Source organism: Magallana gigas, chromosome 4, assembly GCF_963853765.1.
Source record: "Magallana gigas chromosome 4, xbMagGiga1.1, whole genome shotgun sequence".
In the NCBI taxonomy this organism is placed as follows: Eukaryota; Metazoa; Mollusca; class Bivalvia; order Ostreida; family Ostreidae; genus Magallana; species Magallana gigas.
Genome location: NC_088856.1, coordinates 24,021,461 through 24,040,361, shown reverse-complemented (window position 1 = coordinate 24,040,361; position 18,901 = coordinate 24,021,461). Strand labels below are relative to the sequence as shown.

At 31.7% G+C, this 18,901-nt stretch overlaps 2 protein-coding genes across 2 annotated transcripts; both read right to left on the bottom strand.

The window, feature by feature from the left end:
* Positions 1 to 6,378: 6,378 nt before the first annotated feature.
* LOC117682360 (uncharacterized) lies at positions 6,379 to 9,262 on the bottom strand. Its single transcript, XM_034449706.2, has 3 exons — positions 8,787 to 9,262; positions 8,051 to 8,290; positions 6,379 to 7,348 (listed from the first exon to the last, which is right to left on the bottom strand). The coding sequence occupies exons 1-3, from the start codon at positions 9,046 to 9,048 to the stop codon at positions 6,912 to 6,914; spliced, it is 939 nt and encodes a 312-aa protein (XP_034305597.2). The 5' UTR covers positions 9,049 to 9,262; the 3' UTR covers positions 6,379 to 6,911.
* Positions 9,263 to 11,927: 2,665 nt separating this feature from the next.
* Positions 11,928 to 18,665, bottom strand: LOC117682240 (uncharacterized). Its single transcript, XM_034449439.2, has 3 exons — positions 18,350 to 18,665; positions 14,570 to 14,815; positions 11,928 to 13,518 (listed from the first exon to the last, which is right to left on the bottom strand). Exons 1-3 carry the CDS (start codon positions 18,621 to 18,623, stop codon positions 13,076 to 13,078), a joined length of 963 nt encoding a protein of 320 aa, XP_034305330.2. The 5' UTR covers positions 18,624 to 18,665; the 3' UTR covers positions 11,928 to 13,075.
* Positions 18,666 to 18,901: the final 236 nt, after the last annotated feature.

Genomic DNA, 18,901 nt, shown 5'->3' with positions numbered 1-18,901 from the left:
GGGAACAATTGAAAAGCTGTTAATGTGACAGCAAACCGGGTTTTCTTTTATGTGAACTGTATCCATAATCCATGTCAACCCATATCCAGTAAAATGGAGTACCCTATATGCAACATTTTGCCAAAAAATGACTAAGTTCAAAAGCTAGTATTTTTTTCATAAATAATCAGAAATCAAAATCCTAGCAATATGCACACTTCTGATATATGTACAATTGATCTGCAAAAGAACAACTTCCTATCTTGAAAACTGTAGGAGGAGTTATCCGTACAATGAGGGTACCCTATATGCAATATTTTGCAAAAAAAATGACTAAGATCAAAAGCTGGTATTTTTTTGATAAATAATCGGAAATCAAAATCCTAGCAATATGCACACCTCTGATATATGTACTATTGATCTGCAAAAGAGCAACTTTCTATCTTGAGAACTGTAGGAGGAGTTATCCGTACAATGAGGGTACCCTTTTGGCAGCCGCCCGCCCGCCCGCCCGCCATTTTCACCATTTTAATAACCGGATTTTTCCGTTGGAAAACCCGGTTAAAAATTACATTATAGTAATGATAAAAATGTATAACTAAAGGGGGAATTGACAGAGTTTGATTTGATATATAAAAAGTCTTATATTTATTTTTCAGTGTTAAGTTGACTTTTTTTCAAATTGTTTCATTTGTAAACAATTGTTATTATAAACACATACATAAACACATACATTAAAAGTAGGTGTGTTTCCTGAGCGGCTAATAGAAAAAAGTATGGGCAACGGTTAAAACGATAATTTAATTATTGTTAAATAATGGCTATAGGATTATAAATGTACGTTATTATTTTTTATAAACATTATTTGAATAGCACTGTTAAAAACCTGAATTGAATGTTATTAATTCACGTGCAAATAATTTTATACAGTTGTGAACTTTCAAATATATGATATCAATAGAGAACGTAAATAAAAAGAAATGATGTCAAACAAAAACTCATCATTTTACGAGATTATTTTACTCAATTATTTATTGGTCGAGTGATATGTTTCACTAATCTATGGTTAAATTTAATAAAGCATTGAACCATTACTTTTTGAAAGAATCTTTCTCATAACTGCCACAGTATGCGTACAAATTGAGTAAAACTTTGTGTGCATATCCCACTGCAGTTTTAAGACTATAATTTTCAAGTTATGGTGATATAATGCTTATATTTACATTTTTGTATTATCTTGCCCTTGTGCAAATGTTATTTAAACATCGAAAATAATGTGTTATCCTTAGGGTAAGTGCAAAATTATGGAAGAGCCTCTGTAAAAGCTGCAAGATTGATTTCGCTTGTGACTTTGCACTTTAACAGCGTTAACATCTGTGACGTCATTGAACTCAACATCAACCTTTGTTAACAATGTCCGTGTTTCAGTATTTAATAAATACATGTACACAGTAATTTGCAACACACATTACATTCAAAAACTACGTGGAAGAAAAAATAAAGAACTTTTAAGACAGACTTTGGTCTTGAAATATATATAAATTTGAGAAATATTTCCTTAACAAAACTTGTAAAATACTAGTACTTCCTGAAGAATTAAGAATTGTTTCTCTTTCACAATAAAGTGAATATACTGATCTCATCGGCATAATAACTACATGTTTAATTCATGTTACATTTTAAATGTATGTGTTCAACTTGTTTACTTTTCAATCGATTTTAAAGACTCCAATACGATTGTATGACTACAGATCTAATTTAATTTTGATTTAATTGTTTTTAAATGAATGACAGTCAAACAAACTTCCATTTTTTAAATGGATTAATATGTATGTAATACGATTTTCAAAATATAATCATAATGTTCTTTAAAGCAAAACTGCTGAAATAGTAATATTAATGCAGAAAAAAAAATATTTAAATACCAGGATTGTAGTTAAGTTTATTATTAGATGGGCATATGCAATTCAATTACAAAAATGATAACTAAAAGGTATTGTTGAAATGTGGCTGAAATGTATAGCTATTCCTTTCAGTCAATGTTTAGTTCTCTTGTATTGTAATCTTTCAAATTGTCTTTTTTATTTAATATGCCAGCGACCTTAACAATAGAGCATTCTTCGTAAAAATATCATTAACATACTCTAAAAAGCACAGGGGTACACATTTCACAATTTATATTAATATATCACATTCTGTAGACATGAAATGTTTCTTCCGCGTTCAATCTCATCAAGCGTGTCCAGGACAGTTTAAAGGACATACACTTGTACTTCAAGTAACATACGTGATTGTTCCAAACAAGAAATAAAACAGCAACAAAACATTTTTATACATGTATGTTTGTATTTTATCTCCTTTTTTGTCAACGAGATTATAGATTATTATGCTAACTATGTTAACTTCAACTGGCATATCAATATTTTAATAATACTTCACATATTAACATATGTATCCGAGTAAAATAATCATAATCAATTTGTGGGAGACCACTACACAGTTGGAAAAGAACAAGAATGAAAGAACTAGAAAACATTTGGAAGACATGGAATGAGCCAAAAAGAACAGCCCAAAACAGAGTGAGATGGAGAGCAACGGTAGCAGCCCTATGTTCCACAAGGAACGAAGAGGACTAAGTAAGTAAATAAGTATATGTAAGTACATATTCAATAGTAAATATTTATTCGAGATACGAAAAAAAATTGTCGCCATTGAAACATGTTCATGAGTGATCCATATCTTATTAAGTTACACCCGTGAAAGCAAAATTAAGCATGCTATCAAATAGATGCTTCTTTGTTGCTGGAATCTATTTGATTCTAAACATTGTCGAATAACTTTGATAATTTTTAATTTCTATTTCAGAATATACTGGGGTCTGTTTTGTCAAGTAAAAACTTAAGATGGAAAACGATTTTAGAAACGGGTACTTAACAAGGAAAACGCAAAAAAACCAGTATTTTATCTTATTAAATTAGCAGCAATATGAGCTGTAAATTTCATGTCGAATATCATCATTATTATAAGATTTAATTTCTACTAAAATGACAAAAATATTAATTAACGCACCTTACATCTGTTTGACGTTTTTTTTTTTTTTTTATGAAAACGCTTTTTATCGACTCTAATTAAAATTAAAGAACATTGAGATGGTCTCTATTTTAAAGGGCCCTGCTTAGATAATGGGCAATGGAAAGAAAAGCATTTCAGAGAATTTTGTTTTGACCTTGACTTATTTCTTTGATATCTGCGCAAGGGCGAGAATAAACATTTCAAAATGATACAACGCTTATTATGGAGAACCATATATTTGGTAAATGTATACCAATGTTCCAAATATAAATTTCTGAATAGAAACTGTTTTGAATCAAAGTACTGAAGAACTTATGGGAGTTGATTTTGTCGATGTTTATTTATTTGAAAATCAATGATATGTTATTTTGCATGACAAGTACATGTAGTTTCTAATTTGAATTACGCACATTTTTGAAATATGAATTTTTGGACTTTTTCGACAAGAATGTCGAGAAACCATATGAATAATGTTAGATAATATTTAAAGATAAAATTAATTCAATCAAACTATGTATCAGTGATAGAAATATTTCTCGAAAAATGTATAGATCCAAGCAATATTGAACTCTAGTCTTGTTTAACTAAACGCTAGGCTGACAGCGTAAATCTCCGACAAGGATTTACGGAGACAGCCGAGCGTCGAGTTGAACGAGACTATATATTGAACTCTGGCTTAGGAATACATACGACTAAAAAATATTTAAATTGTTCGTACCATTTAAAATCTGACTATTTTCAAGGTATTTATAAATAAGTTTCCTTGGAAAACAATGCTTTAGCATACATTACATCGAATTTATTAATTATTTTCAAGAACTAAGTCTTGTAAGCAGCAATGATTTGTGCTGAGGTCCAAACACTGTTTCACTTTCGGTTTGTCTGAGTAACTGCATAGGAGAGTTAATTAAAATCAACTCCCAAAAAGTACTTGGCGAGACCAGCCCCCCTTCCGATTCAACGTTTTATGCACACATTTCAATACAAATACAATAATATCGACGTATACAACAATTTTTTTATTGTTTACAAATCAATTTTTTAGGTTGACTACCAATCGGTCGTATTTAATAATATGAAATTTAAAAAACGCTATTGTATGCATATTTATTTGCATATTTTAAACCAATTAAAGTTGTCAGCAATAAAAAATGAGTTGATCCACTTTCCGGGGTACCAGATTCTGGAAAGGTCTTTTCATCAAAACTATTGTAGAATTTATTTTAATTATTAAGTTTTTATTAACCATAGCTTACCGATCCAAGGTATCTTCTTGCGATGCATGAGTAACTCGTCTTGTTAACCCGCGTCCTTGGTTACCCAGTTCTGGAAAGTTCTATCCTATTTTCTCACCAGAATTCGTGCGTCGTATGGTGTTGATAACACGCGGAACGGAAAACGGGAAAATAATATGAAGTTTATTGTTTAAATATTATATAGATTGGACACAAACTTTTACTTTGTAACATTTATTCATATTTTTGGAATAAGTATAATAATAAGGTTGCTTAATTATTTGATATCATTCTTGCGGATGTCTGTCAACCAAATTATTGCCATCAATTTGCTTAATAAAGTGCGAAATGGAAAAATAAAATGTACACACAATTTCTTTTCCTTTTAAAATTGAGTAGGACAGTTGGTTGACGTGTTTGGTTGTGTTTTACATGATTTTGAAACTTGCTTGGGATTTTATACTTATTTTATAAAAAGAAAATCAAACATGATGTACCCTCATCCACATTGACCTTTTAGTGATCCATACTATTTTAAAAATTTATTGATAGCATTATTGATATAAAAAAAACATGACTGACGAATAACATCAACAATCATTGTTACGAGTTTTTGCTGCAACATCTGTTTGCTAACCTTTTCGTCTCGCTTTTTAAAAATTATTAATCAAAACAAGAATCCTTTTATTGGATCAGTAACGCTCTTAATGTTCTGCACTGTCTCCTTAAAATTCTTATAATATCGGAGTTTGTTTACCTAGTACGTGATCAACTAAATCCGAATAGAGAGTTGAATAAGTTGTGTAGTTTGATAAACTGGGACTATTGGTCAAAGCATATAATGTTAATTGTGAAAAAATGTTACATTTTTTAAATGAATAAACTTGAATATGATAACAGTTTTAACAACATCTAAAAATTACGTAAAGTGTATCGTTTTAAGCTTGTTTAACACATCTATCAAGTAAATAACATTATATAACATTTCCGAATTCCATTCCGTTCCTCTTTCCGTTCCAACCTTTAGCAACACCCTGCGTCGCAAGTGTCTATCTATTAAAACTTAAATCTTGCATTCAAGAAACGAATTGACTCATTTTATTTATTCAACATTTGTCAAATTCTAATTTCTGTGTATACATATGTACCATATATAAGTTCCCTGGAAATACTATTAGTTATCCAGGTCTAATCAAGGATGTACGGGGATTCACCCAGGGTTGTATCCCATACACCCTGAGGCCGCAGGCCGAACAGTGTAGGAATACAACCAGGAGAAAATCCTCGTACACCCTTGATTGGACCTGGATAACGACTCTATAGCTATTTCCTATGTTATAAAAGTTTTGTAATTGTATTGTTTTACCAGACTGCTTTGCAACACATTTTAATTGAAGCTCTGCTGAAAATCACTTTTTCGTACTTATAGAATGTTAAGATAAAGGGGTTTTGACAAATTATTTATTCATCGACTTCACTGAACGTTACAGAATTTTGCGCAAAAATCTATATGCATATGTGCACTTGTTTAAAACAAAAATTGCATTGTGAATTCACATCTTATTTACACCCGTTGACATAGAAATTTACACCCGGCTTGATAACCAACAAGCTTATCTTTTTAAAAGATTGGTGAGCTAGCGCTATAGCCATCATAAAACACAGAAACAGATTTCTAAGATATTGGTTTAAATTTCTGAATTGATTAATTAACAATAGGAAGACACGGTGGTGTCATGGAATTGTGCTGGAGTGGAGTCTCAATTTAGAATAGTGAATCTAGAGTGGGCTTTACATCGGCATTGGCATACCTCATTGATTGTTCCTTAATCATTATATATCTACTGTATTTTCAATTTCGAGGTGAACTTTTTCAAAAACCATTGGTACTGTTTTGTAACAATCGTATCCTAACAGGCCTTTCTGACAAGCTAATAAAACATATCCGAAGTTATTTTACGAGCATGAAGGCAGTTAAGATAAAGCTACCTATTCAGCATGATATTTCAAATACTTTTGCGTTATAAGACCTAGGCTACTCTCACTTTTTCACATTTACAATCAAACACAAATTTGCACGTGAAGATGATAAAACGAACTTTATTCACATGGTACAGTTTATCTACAGTAGCAAAGTATTCCCAGAATCCCCTACTATGGAGTCGAGCATGCGTATTCCAGTGAAAAAGACTAAGTAAACGTAGTTGCTACCGCTCAAGAGCGCTAGCAATATGATCTCACGTTACACGCGACAGAAGATATAAATTGTTCCTATCTCGGGCTTGCTTATCGAAAACGAAAGTAAGTTTTTTTTATTTATTCCTCAATAATTATTTATCAGGTAAAATTTTATTAAAGCTTACAGAAATCATACCACACCTGTTGAAATACCAAAGTTGCTATTGCGCAGGCGTTTTATGGTTTATTGACGGAAAGTATAAATTATAAGTATAATAATACTAGGTACAGTTCAGTTTGCTTTAGATATTTCACGTCTAGTGGATTTATTTAGCACATTTGTTGAAAGTATATAGATTATGTAACATAAAATCTTATATTCAGTTGTATACGACTTAAATAAAAGACGAGAGCGAACTCAAGTTAAGTTTGATGATAACCATATTTTTATACACAACTTGCGCCTTCACGACAACTACCGACGTTGATATCAAAGAGCTGGACACCTGGACACTTGATACCTCGCGCTGTTCCGTTGTTGCACGTGAAATATGCATCACATTTATGACCTGCATCTGAATACTGATAGCTTCCGTCACTCTTTCCAACACAAGATGGAAGTCTACCATTTTGGTGTTCGTTTTCTGGAATCTCATATGCAGGAATACATTGCCCGTTGTACAGAAACGATTGTGTTTTCCACGAATCATTATATGGACACCTTCCCGACTCGATTACTCGCTCTTTGAAACAGATCTTGTAGAAAGGGTCTCCTCTGTTGTCTTGCTGTATTCCGTCCGGGTCACCAACGCATGTTGGATTGTAATCAGCACAAGTTGGTCCGCGATGAGGACCACAAGTAGGACGTGATCTTGTGTAGTCACCTACAATGATGTTAATGAAATATAAATGTTTGGTTAACTTACACTGAAAATTAAAAGAGGTTCGTTCATTTAGTTATCAATTTGTTTATTCTTTTTATTAACAAAAAAGTCCAATATATCACAAGGCTACAATGATGTCATTTTGATCTTAGACGTGATATTAAAATTAAATGTGTTGCATTCAGAAATTCGTATTTATGAATTATTTATGGTAATGTGTTAATTACCATAAAACGTTTGATATATGTTTAAACCTCATTAAAAGGGTGGAATTATTCATTTTGAGAGTTCTTTTTTAATATCGCATATGAGATATATCGTATTGTAAACCTGTTAATTTTATATTTTTTAGTTTAATTTTAAATTGAAGAACACGTCATTTATTGAATGGGTATAAAAATATAGTTGAGCTATTATATTTGTATATCGAGCGATCAGGAATTTTAAATAAAGTAATTTTTAACTGGTTTTCTTTTGTATGACAAACAAAAACTAGTATTTTTTTTTTACTAATTCTCGGGTATATATAAATATAGTCAAACAAACATGTGAAGTAAACTTAAAAGCTACAGTGAAAAACATAAAGAGAAGTTTATATATTATCAAAGATATAAAAAAATTCACCCTGTACTAACCTATTGTTCACATCACTAATCTGTTGTTACGATATTTATGTGTAATCATTAAATATAATAAACTTACACAACCATTTATGCTCATGTCGAGATCCACATGTAACTGTTGTGAAATTTTCACATTTCAGGGTTTCTGCTGAAAATAGATCAGGGTAGATGCATTCTGTTAAATGCCATCGAGGAAAGCAAAATTTACTGGTCAGTACTGAGTCTTCCAACATTGAACAGTTGTAGTATTGTTGGCATTCATATGGATAGGGTAGGATCAGAGTTGGGTGAATCTTGCATATTTCAACCACATTTGAATCTATTTAAAAGAATATAAATCACACATGTAAAGATTGGTTATTAAAAAATACAGATTTGTCATTTTTATTATTTTTTTTATCATTCTGGTACTATATGTACTGTGTATAAGCACGTCATTACAAATAAAAATTCTCAGATAATAGTATGATAAAAAATGTTCGTATTCTAAAAGTAATGGAGCGATGAAACAAAAGTATTATGTCACAAGTTTTGAAGGTTACAGTTTTCCTTCCTGGTAAAATGCAGGTTTATGGAAAATTAAAACCATTTAAAAATGTCCGATTTGATTTTGAATTTTGTTTCTGTTTTCCAAAAACGCATTTTTAAAATGGATCACAGAATTTAACATTGCACATTTAACACATGTATGTATTGACAAACCAATAACATAAAAATCGTTAGAGACTGAAGTTAAACATCCATACGCCAAAATCTATTTACATTGATATATAAGAATGTACTGTATTGAATCAATGGTAACTGTAAATGTTTACCTGTAACGTTGTATTGTTGTTGTAGGGCCATGAGGGCCATTTTTGTTGTTTCCATCTGGTTGGTCAATTGTTCGGCATTCCTCGACAATTCTCTGAACTCTCTGTTTTCACTCTGAAGACTTTCTTCACAATTGTTTAATACCAAATGCAGTTCTGATTCTGTTCCCTTGTCTAAAATGGCGTTGTTGGCTACCAAAGGCTGGTACAGTATTTGACAAGTGTAAAGTTGATACAAACTTGCCAAGATAAAACAATGCAACATTGCGTCTGTTGAACGTAAACATCCACTGTGTATTTCATCAGAATTAATAAATACCCTCAAAACATCACGCTTTGTTAAACACGGTTAGGTTTAGAAAAAAAAATGTTAATTTTATGATCGCGGTGGACCTTGACAAGTTGCATAATACATTAAACAGGGCCGTAATGTTTTATTCTTCTTTATAAACATCTTCTTATAAAAGAATATTAAATCTTCGATATATATTTTAGACGATATAAATCATTACAATGTTTTAGTGTAACATGAGACACACAATTCTGTTTAAAATTCAACAGTATTTTAAAGTTGTCGTAACACTATGTCTAAGCATTATGATTGCAAATAAAACATTATTTTGAAAAGAACAATTTATACATACTTTAGTTCTTGCTAATAAACAGAATTCTCATTGAAAACAGAATACATATGTTTTAAATCATGCCAAATCCTAACACGACAGCATAATTGTCCATTAATTTCTGGGTAACTGTTATTTAATTTGATAATATGATAATACATATTTGTTAAAAACACCAATGCCAAATAGTATACCGATTATTACATTATGTTCTGATATATTATCGTGTTTATAATTAGTCTTCAGAAGAAAAAAACCTACCGAATTCATTTTATGCGTGTATTACGGAATGTATTACATGTAAGGGTCCTCTACACCTTTGGGAAAAATTCTGCATAAAGGACTTAACTTCTGAATTACTTAAAGGTGTGTATTTCTTGAATGCGTTCGACTTGAAGATGACCAAACAAAAACAAAAACAATTTTGGGGAAAAAATCAATTTCAAAAATTTTACCGCTATCCATGAAAACTAAAATCCCTGCAATATTCGAACTTAAAACCTGCGGGTCCGTAGAAAAAAGCTACACCCATTGCACCCAAGAGTTCTTCAGAAGTTTGAAATGTTTAACGTGTACTGTCACCCGATTGACGCACGGACGGACGATAGTCAGTATTGTAATACAAAAGCTCACTGTATTTGTCATCTAAAAACGTGGTCAGGAGACGTGGAAATGCTGCATACCATTCTTGAGTTGGGGAAAATGCATTGAAAAGCAAGATAAACTGCACAGCGATATGTTTTAAATCATGGCTTTTAAAACAATGAAAAGGGTTAATTTTTAGGTGTTATGGACATTTATAAACAGACGACTGATTGATTTCTACATGTATATATTAAAGACTATCCAGGATAGGAAGAAAGAGGACTGTAATTGAAAACTTGATAGAGAATTAACGACGGCAATCAATTACAGAAACATATTTTTTCCTTAATGCAATAAAGCAACTGGGCATACAATTACAACTGTAAGTTAAGGCAAAAATGGATGTCTAGATTATTGTTAAAAATAGGATAGATTATGAACACAATGTAAATGTAATTGAAATTCAGTGCGTACATTTTCTTTAACTATTTATCATGATGCAATTGATGTCGCTAAATGATTTCGATTTTACTGCGCCGTCAGTAAGTAAAATTGAGTTATCCATCACTGCGCCGTCAGTAAGTTAAATTGAGTTATCCATCACAGCGCCGTCAGTAAGTAAAATTGAGTTACCCATCACTGCGCCGTCAGTAAGTAAAATTGAGTTACCCATCACTGCGCCGTCAGTAAGTAAAATTGACTTATCAATCACCCAAACAACAGTATTCAAATCTTTTGATGAATATATATATATATATATATATATATATATATATATATATACACACACACACACACACACACTTACAGTCATGGTTTTCTGTTTATGTTATATACGACTCTTTTATTTGTTTATTCTGCTGGAATGTTTCCTGTACACAGTGTTGTTGTTGTTGTTTTTTAAAATATAGTTATTCACCATCCCTTATACACATTCATGTATGTAAAACAAGGGTAAAATTAAATACAAAATATCACAGTAAGTTTTATAAATTAAAGTACTTAAGGTATTCTGTTCAATAATTTCATTAACATGTACATTATTATGCTCCGATTGTATTTTTCCCATTCCTTTTCCAAATAAAAAATCAGATTATTCTACATGTGCTTTTTGTTAACAAAAACGTTGAGAATATGAGTAAAATTTACTTTTACCTAAACATATATATTTTTTATTTCACACTTCTGCATGTTTTGATAATAATTATGATTAATTTTCATTAAATATTTCTTACTGTGAAGCAACATATACCTGTTTTTAAAAACTTCTTGCAACAGATATATGATAGACTCTAATAGTTTCTATATAAAAAAAATATGTGTTTGGTTTGTATATCATTTGATTTTTTAAGCCTCATTATTAAAAGGATAAATTTTCATGTACATTTCACCTTTATCTCAAACGCACGCGCACAAAATCACGTTCGTGCGTACATATACACAAACACACAGAAATAAACCTTCTTATATTATTGTGTAGCTTAAACAAAATTAAAGTAATTCTGAAGTACTTGTTTGTAGCAAAACAAATGAATTAAAGCTACGCAAGGTACAATTTTATTTATAAAATTTCTAACTACAAGGGGGTCCATACAAAAGTTACATGTATGTTTCACACGTAATAAGATTATCGTATTCGAAACCCGCCGTAAACAAGAACAATGCAATATAACATATGTTATACAGAACGTTAGGTAAGGATACCCCCTGCGCACCTGCGAAGTTTTTTCTTGATTCTTGACGTATTGTTATCTTGTTCTTTATTCACTCTAGTGTAGTTTTTGTGATCGGCTTCGGTCGATCACAGTTGTGTCCATATGAGGCATCCGGCAAATTTAACTATTTGCGCACGCATTGCGCCTTGCACTATTTTATGTACTATGCAATGACAACCTTATTCAAATCTTTAATTAGATGTTATGGTTTTAATTAGATTACTAAAGCGGTAATCGTATCTGTTTATCCTGAAAATAAAACATTTATAGAGTTATATACATACTAGTGATTCAAATCACGTTTTTTTCACATATGCGTAAGAATATTAGTCGGAAGTATAATTCTCCTACTAAAAGTAAAGCTCATTCATGCCTTGCCATTTTGGAAATCAATAACACGGTGCTATATATAGTTTACTGCATGTAGCGTATATTATATAAACAGAGCTGACCAATGATATTTAATGCCGATCATTCCTTTAAAAGAAACACTTGTTTTACTATTTGTGTGGATGAATGAGTAATATATTGATTTTTTAAAATTTGCAATCGATAAGTTAACTTTGGGCTCTACAAAAAGCTACAAAAGGTCATGAAAAAAACTTTATAGCACCCATTTTGTCAATGACGTACAATGTTAGCCTTACCTTTCCGCCTGAGCGTCTTTCGACTTTTTACTGTACTTATAAGCGAGGACAATGTTTAAAAAAACATTAGAAACACTTTAAAGACATCCTGTTCAGCCTACTTAATTTTTAGTAATTTATTTCAATTTTAGTACCTATTCTTGCAGTTAGTACACGTGAAAACAAAATTAAATCGCATATCTTATCGCATTTACGACTTTTATGAGCACCGCGTAAATAATCAAAATCAATTATGATATTCGAAAATGTTCGATAACTAGCAAAAAAAAAATAAAACTAGGATATTTTTAAGTATTGTAATGTTTTAATCCGTTTAAAAAAAACCTGTGCAATTAATTTTGAAATTACACCGTCACTGACCTTAAACTTTAACTTATGACGCGACAATATAACTTGTGCATTAAGTATTTAGCGTTAACGACTTTTAAATCATTCGACGAAACCAAATGAAATTTTCAATTTTATAAGGGGGATAAGGATTCTGCATTTTTGAAATTTTTGATTTTATATAATACTGTGGTGCATTGCATGACATTACATTTGGATCAACCCATTTACATACAATTTGTTTAGCATTACACAAATAAATCTTGACTTATGATTTGGAACTATGGATATCTTCAATTTTTTTTAATATAAATTTGAAATGTTGCAAGCATGTACATAGAGTTAGCAATCTAATGCATGTAGGCCTTTGGAGATTCTTCTCACATAACTGTTGATCAGGTAGGCCTAATACAATTACCTCCCACTTCACATCTTTTTCTAGCAGTATCAAAAATAGTATTATTAGGACATTTTACAGCCGTAGCCACGCCGCCTTCACATTTGTAGTAGCCAAGACAGTAACCTGCCGGGAACTGGTAATCTCCATCTACTGTCCCATTGCATGATGGGAGTCCTCCATAAGGGTTAAAGTCTTTTGGCACTGCAAATAACTGCACACACGTTCCATTATAAGGGAAAGACTGGACTCCCCACACAGCATCGGTTGGACAGCGGCCTTCATCTATCCTTCTTCCGTTGTCACATGTTATATACTTTGGATAATGTAACGGTTGGTCAGGCGAAGAATGTAGACCATCTTCTCTGTCTTCACATGATATATATTCTTGTTCGCAGGGTTTGCAACGTGTAAGTTTGCAAGTCAACCGAAAATATCGACCTACACAAAAAATGCTAATTTAAAAATTGTTTACATGATCTCTCACATAGAATCATATCTATACCTATTACATGTAATTAAGACTTTTTGCCAACAAACTAAAACAATGCCTGTACCATCGTAACTCACACCTTTGGAATTTCCACACGTGACGTATGATGTACGTAAGCTAATATTATTGTTTTATTTTACCGGATAAGTAATTATTGTAAAATGATTTAAAAACCTACTTTTGTTTTCGATAAACCAGCTCGAAATAGCAAAAATGAGAGTAAGGTGGTGGAGATGCTTTGGCGGATCCAAGTCAGTGGGAGTTATCATTAAAAAATATCCTTGCATTTAAATAATATTGAATGATTAGGTAAACAGTGAATAAATTTATTATAATTTATTATGATATAATAATAATTATTTGAATTATACAGAGATGTTAAAATTTGACAAATGCCGAATAAATAAAATAAGGCAATTCGTTTCTTGAATGCGTAATTTTAGATTTGATAGATTAAAGCCTCTGACGAGAGAATTAAATAGACCTTTCCAGAACGGAATAACCAGAACGCAGTTTGATTATGATTAACATCATCGCGAAAACACCATGCATTACAGGCAGCTTTTCATACCTTAAATGGGACATCTTTGGTTAATAATAAAATGGAACAAATTGATGCTATTTTAGTTTGGATTGTAATGATATACTTTACACAAGGGATGCCCAGGAACGCGGTTTGACTAATTTTCACCATGGCAGAAAGTATAGGGTGAGCTAACCATCGGACAAATACTTTTGATATGACAACTGAAATTCTCATTGGGGGCAGTGATAAAACATTTAGTGAAATTTAAAGAAAAAGATTTAGAGATATGACGTCCTAAATACCCATTCACTGTTATTAATAATTGTTATCATCTTCCACTCAGCTGCAACATTAATCAATACATTATTTATAAAAGTATGTGTATCGGGATGGTACAGTGTAGTACATGTATGCATGCCAAAGATGTCTGTAAAACAAATAAATCTTTCTTTGTAAATTTGATAGCTACTTACATTCCCAGGTAGGTTCATATCTCTTTGAGCAGTCCACTTCAGTATAGTTTTCACATTGCATAGTTTCTTCAGAAAACATAAATGGATAATGGCATTCGTGCTTAAACTTTGAAGGCCACAACCTGTAATATATCCACCAGCTTAGATCGGTGTCCTCTCCAGAACAGTTGTAATATCTATGACACTCTGTATTACTCTTTATTATCAAACTTGGATGCCGAGCGCATATTCCATCTATCGTTGTATCTGTTTTAAAAAAAAATTGGACAACTATTAGAAATGTTAAAAAACAAGAGGCCAATAGGCCGCCTTTAAGTTAATAGTTACATGTACCCGTGTACCATAGCCCATACACTTGTCGAGGAGTCTCATATATGTGTCATTCTGGAGTAGAAAAATATAACATTGTAATGACGGCCACCTCCCTGACTGAAATTTAAAAAAAAGAACTATTATACCTATAATTTAAGCAATACACTCAAAGATAATGATAGAGTGCACAAAAAAGTGCAAGACTCTGCTACAATTGAATTTTTCCACTAAAACAAAGTTACAAGTATATTAGTTATTCTTTTACTATTAATAAGCCTACTTGGTTTTTTTTTTAAAGAATAAAAACTGGGTTTTTTCAAATAATATAAATATTTGCATACCTGTTTTGATCATACAACTTCTTAATTACATTATATTTAATGACTAATTACTATATATAAACAAGCAAAGAAATATAACTCCATTGTGAAATTACAGCAAAGGAAACTAGTTCTATTCTGTTATAATCCTCTTCCCTAAAATCTATACAAATGCTTTCACAATATTTTAAGTTTAATAAACGGCTTCATTCTTTCTCTATTCTAAATATGTGGAATACTTCATTTTCTTCTTTGAAACTCCTAAGCAGAATAAAATATTAAGACAAATATATCCAACATGCACCCCTTCTGAACCATAACACTTGTCTTATATAATTATATGTAGGTGACATAAAATATAATTAGAGATGGCAGCTTAATGTTTTTTTTTAAATATGCGGTCAGTATAAATTTTATTCTTTGTCAGCAGACGTTTTAAAACATCTTATATACATTAATATTTAACGACAATTTTGGCCACACCCTGCATTAAGAGCTCCTCCCTATACACTATTCAAATTCAAATCCCTACATCTGGAAACTTGAAATTTAAAATGTTGATAGATGGCTTTATTCTTTTTTCTCTATATGTCGTCAGTTTTTATTCATTATCAGCAGAAGTAAAGAAGATGTTTTAACCTTAAATGCATTAACACTATATGACTATTTCAGCCCCGCCCTAGAGTCAGAACCCCTACCTCGGGGAGCATGATATTTTGTAAATTTGTTAGAGGGCTTATTGGTCAACAAAATCATGAATTCAGTTTTCCTTAGAGGTGTTTGGGAGTACAGAGGATAGTTTTTATGAACTATGAATACAGAATATATGTTATGGCGGAATTGTTATTCCGGAATTTGTCTATTTTGTATACCTTCCGATATTAGTTTTCTTATTTGGAATATAGTGCAATGTTGCCGCAGTGTTTATACATTGTGATTTTTGTCCTCCAATCCTTCGTGAGCAAAAGAGTAGGTTTAGTTTATATGCTTATCGTTAGCAGTACTACAGATGCTATGTGTAAAAATTTTCATATCTATTTTGCACAATATTTCTTGCATAAATTCCTTTTCTTTAAAAACACGTGCTGTAAATTAGTATAGGATGGTATAAAACATGGCTTGGTATTCTATATTTTGTAATATATGTAAGACCTATCGTTTTGACAATATAACGTTCTCTGAAAATGTTTCATCTAATATAGTGTGCTAGACAAATGTGCAACTTACGATTTTACAGTGTAAAATTTCCATATTCACAGTTTTTCGAATTTTGGCATAGTGTAAAATATGGATCTGCTACATTTTCTTAAACAGCTGATTACATTTGTCTTCTGTATAATAATGTTTATGCGAATATGTACTTATGTTTTTTTCGTTGTTATTTTTATTGTCACCCTTTTACGAGGAGGCAATACTAAACGGGCGAAGTAGACAGATTTTCCAGTCTTATAACTGCATATATGTTTTTATACTATGCATCCATTTTTGCTCCGCCCTATCTATAAGCGAATTTCCTGTTTAACATAATAATAATGTCTTTTTTGCAGATGCTGAGGGTAGAGAAGAATATTTTTAAGCACAACATGACCAAATTGCTACCTTCCTACGGCCTGTGCCCCTGACTAAAGGACCATGATATTTTCAATATTGGTAGAGGAGTTTGTGGACATCATAACCCTGCACTCAGTTTTTTCCAACTTGTGTGGAAGTAAAGAGGGAGATTTATAAGATTTAATAATTTTCATTCTATGGCTAAATTGGCTTAAAACCCTCCCCAGGGGTCAGGAATTTAAGTCGAAGACTTAATTGACATCATAACTCTGCATTCAGTTTTTCCTCATATGTGTGGGAGCTCAGTAAATTTTTGAAAACTTAGCTTTTTTTGCATATTTTGCCCCGTCAGATGCGCCCCAGTGGTGGTAGAGTCATGAATTTCACAATTTAGATTTCTCTTCACACCAAAATTGGTAACGCTTTGCTTTGTAGTTTTCAAAAAGGTAAAAATGTAAAATTCTTTATGCGCAACGCACGACGACAGACGAAGACAAATTGCAATAGGTCACCTGAATCACTCGGGTGACCTTAAAATTGATAGTTTGCCTGCATGTCTGAGTTTATGCTTGTGTGTGCAGACATGGTGGGGGTATTACACACGTTTGTGTTAAGATAGCACACACAAAGAAACAAAGAAAAAACGCAATAGTGTTAGTTGTATCAATTGTATCTTTCACCTCCCTAATAACACTAAGTCTTGTGGATTTCGAACGCACGTTTTTGTATTTTTAAGGTTCTTTTTATCGTTATAAAAACGTCTTTTATGTATGTCGTTTTCTGGCTTATTGTCTGTCGCTAAAAACACTACATACATGTATAGGCAAATAAACATCCTCCATTTGTTCACATTCTCAACCCAGGGTTAACAAAATGTTGTGTTTCTTACACATTCAGGGCCAATTATTTGGATGAAATAGCATTAGCGCTCTAACTTTGCAACTTTGCTGATGCTGAAATGTATGAATCGCAAAGTTATTGTTAAGGTTTTATTTATGGATTTCTGCAGTGCAATACCATTTGCGACCAGGACTATAAACCTTCAACCTTACAGTTAAAGGGACTTGGACACGATTTGAGCTCAAAATTTCCAATTTTAATGTTTAGAATGGTTGGTATAGGTACTGTTAATGCTTTGGCAAAATTTGAAAGTCAAATATTAAGTTATAAGCAAGATACAGAGTTTGAAAATCTTTTGTTTTGTAAACAAAGCTCGAGCTTTGTTATGGTTTACATATGTGTTTTATTGGTATAAGTCTCAATCAGATGTTGATCATATTATCTATGAACACATTAAATCAGATTACCGTGTTTGCCACAAGTCATTTGGTCAATGAGATGGTAATTCCATACTTTACATTATTTGTAAACAAATATAAGACTCGAGCTTTGTTTACATATCAATGATTTCTTACCTCTGTATCTCTCTTATTACTTGACTTTCAACATTCAAATTTTGATCAATCATTCAAAATGACCAAGTACACCATTTTATACATAAAAAAAAAGAAAAAGAAAATCTAAAATCGTGTCCAAGTGCCTTTAAATATATACATGTAGCTATAATCACATAAAATTGCAAAAATTGAATTCTTACCATTAGGAAATTGCTCTCGACTGTACAACATTAGTAAATTGTTGTACGCATCTTGTTTGTCAACACAATCGTGCAAATTAGACGTCTTTTCCTTAAGAAGAGCCTCCGCCTCATCAAGTAAGTGATTAACAAAAACTTCCTTACTCTCTCTGTTGAGGATGTTGTACTGCTGATAATCAGTCTCATATAGTTTTTGTGAATAAATACCAGTCCAAAGCACCAAATTAAGACAAGCTGCTGTTACAAACTGACGTAATTTTATTTGCCTGTTCATTTTAGCCAAAAATAAGACCGACTCTTTCGTTTCAGTTGAGTTGTAGACTGTCAATAATTTGAAGATATAACAGAACGATGTTTTTTAAAAGCGCAAAACATAAAATCAATATTTAATTTCAGCATTGTCATTGCCGTAATTTGTTTGAATATAAAAAAGCAGAGTTTTTAAAAGGACTATTTAAAAGAACCTTTAAATTCATAATGTTGTGCCCCAGCCTAATTCTGCTATTATCAGGTGATTAAAAGATCTTATTGATAAAATATTTGTACACACAT

What these genes read in the sequence shown, in the direction of transcription:
- LOC117682360 (XM_034449706.2), bottom strand. Translation starts at nt 9,048, where the DNA reads ATGTTGCATTGTTTTATCTTGGCAAGTTTGTATCAACTTTACACTTGT. An exon ending in ACAACAATACAACGTTACAG is followed by an intron (nt 8,291 to 8,786) that starts GTAAACATTTAC and finishes TCTTTTAAATAG; the next exon opens with ATTCAAATGTGGTTGAAATA. An exon ending in ACATGAGCATAAATGGTTGT is followed by an intron (nt 7,349 to 8,050) that starts GTAAGTTTATTA and finishes ACATCATTGTAG; the next exon opens with GTGACTACACAAGATCACGT.
- LOC117682240 (XM_034449439.2), bottom strand. Translation starts at nt 18,623, where the DNA reads ATGAACAGGCAAATAAAATTACGTCAGTTTGTAACAGCAGCTTGTCTT. An exon ending in TCGAGAGCAATTTCCTAATG is followed by an intron (nt 14,816 to 18,349) that starts GTAAGAATTCAA and finishes TTTTTAAAACAG; the next exon opens with ATACAACGATAGATGGAATA. An exon ending in ATATGAACCTACCTGGGAAT is followed by an intron (nt 13,519 to 14,569) that starts GTAAGTAGCTAT and finishes TTTTTTGTGTAG; the next exon opens with GTCGATATTTTCGGTTGACT.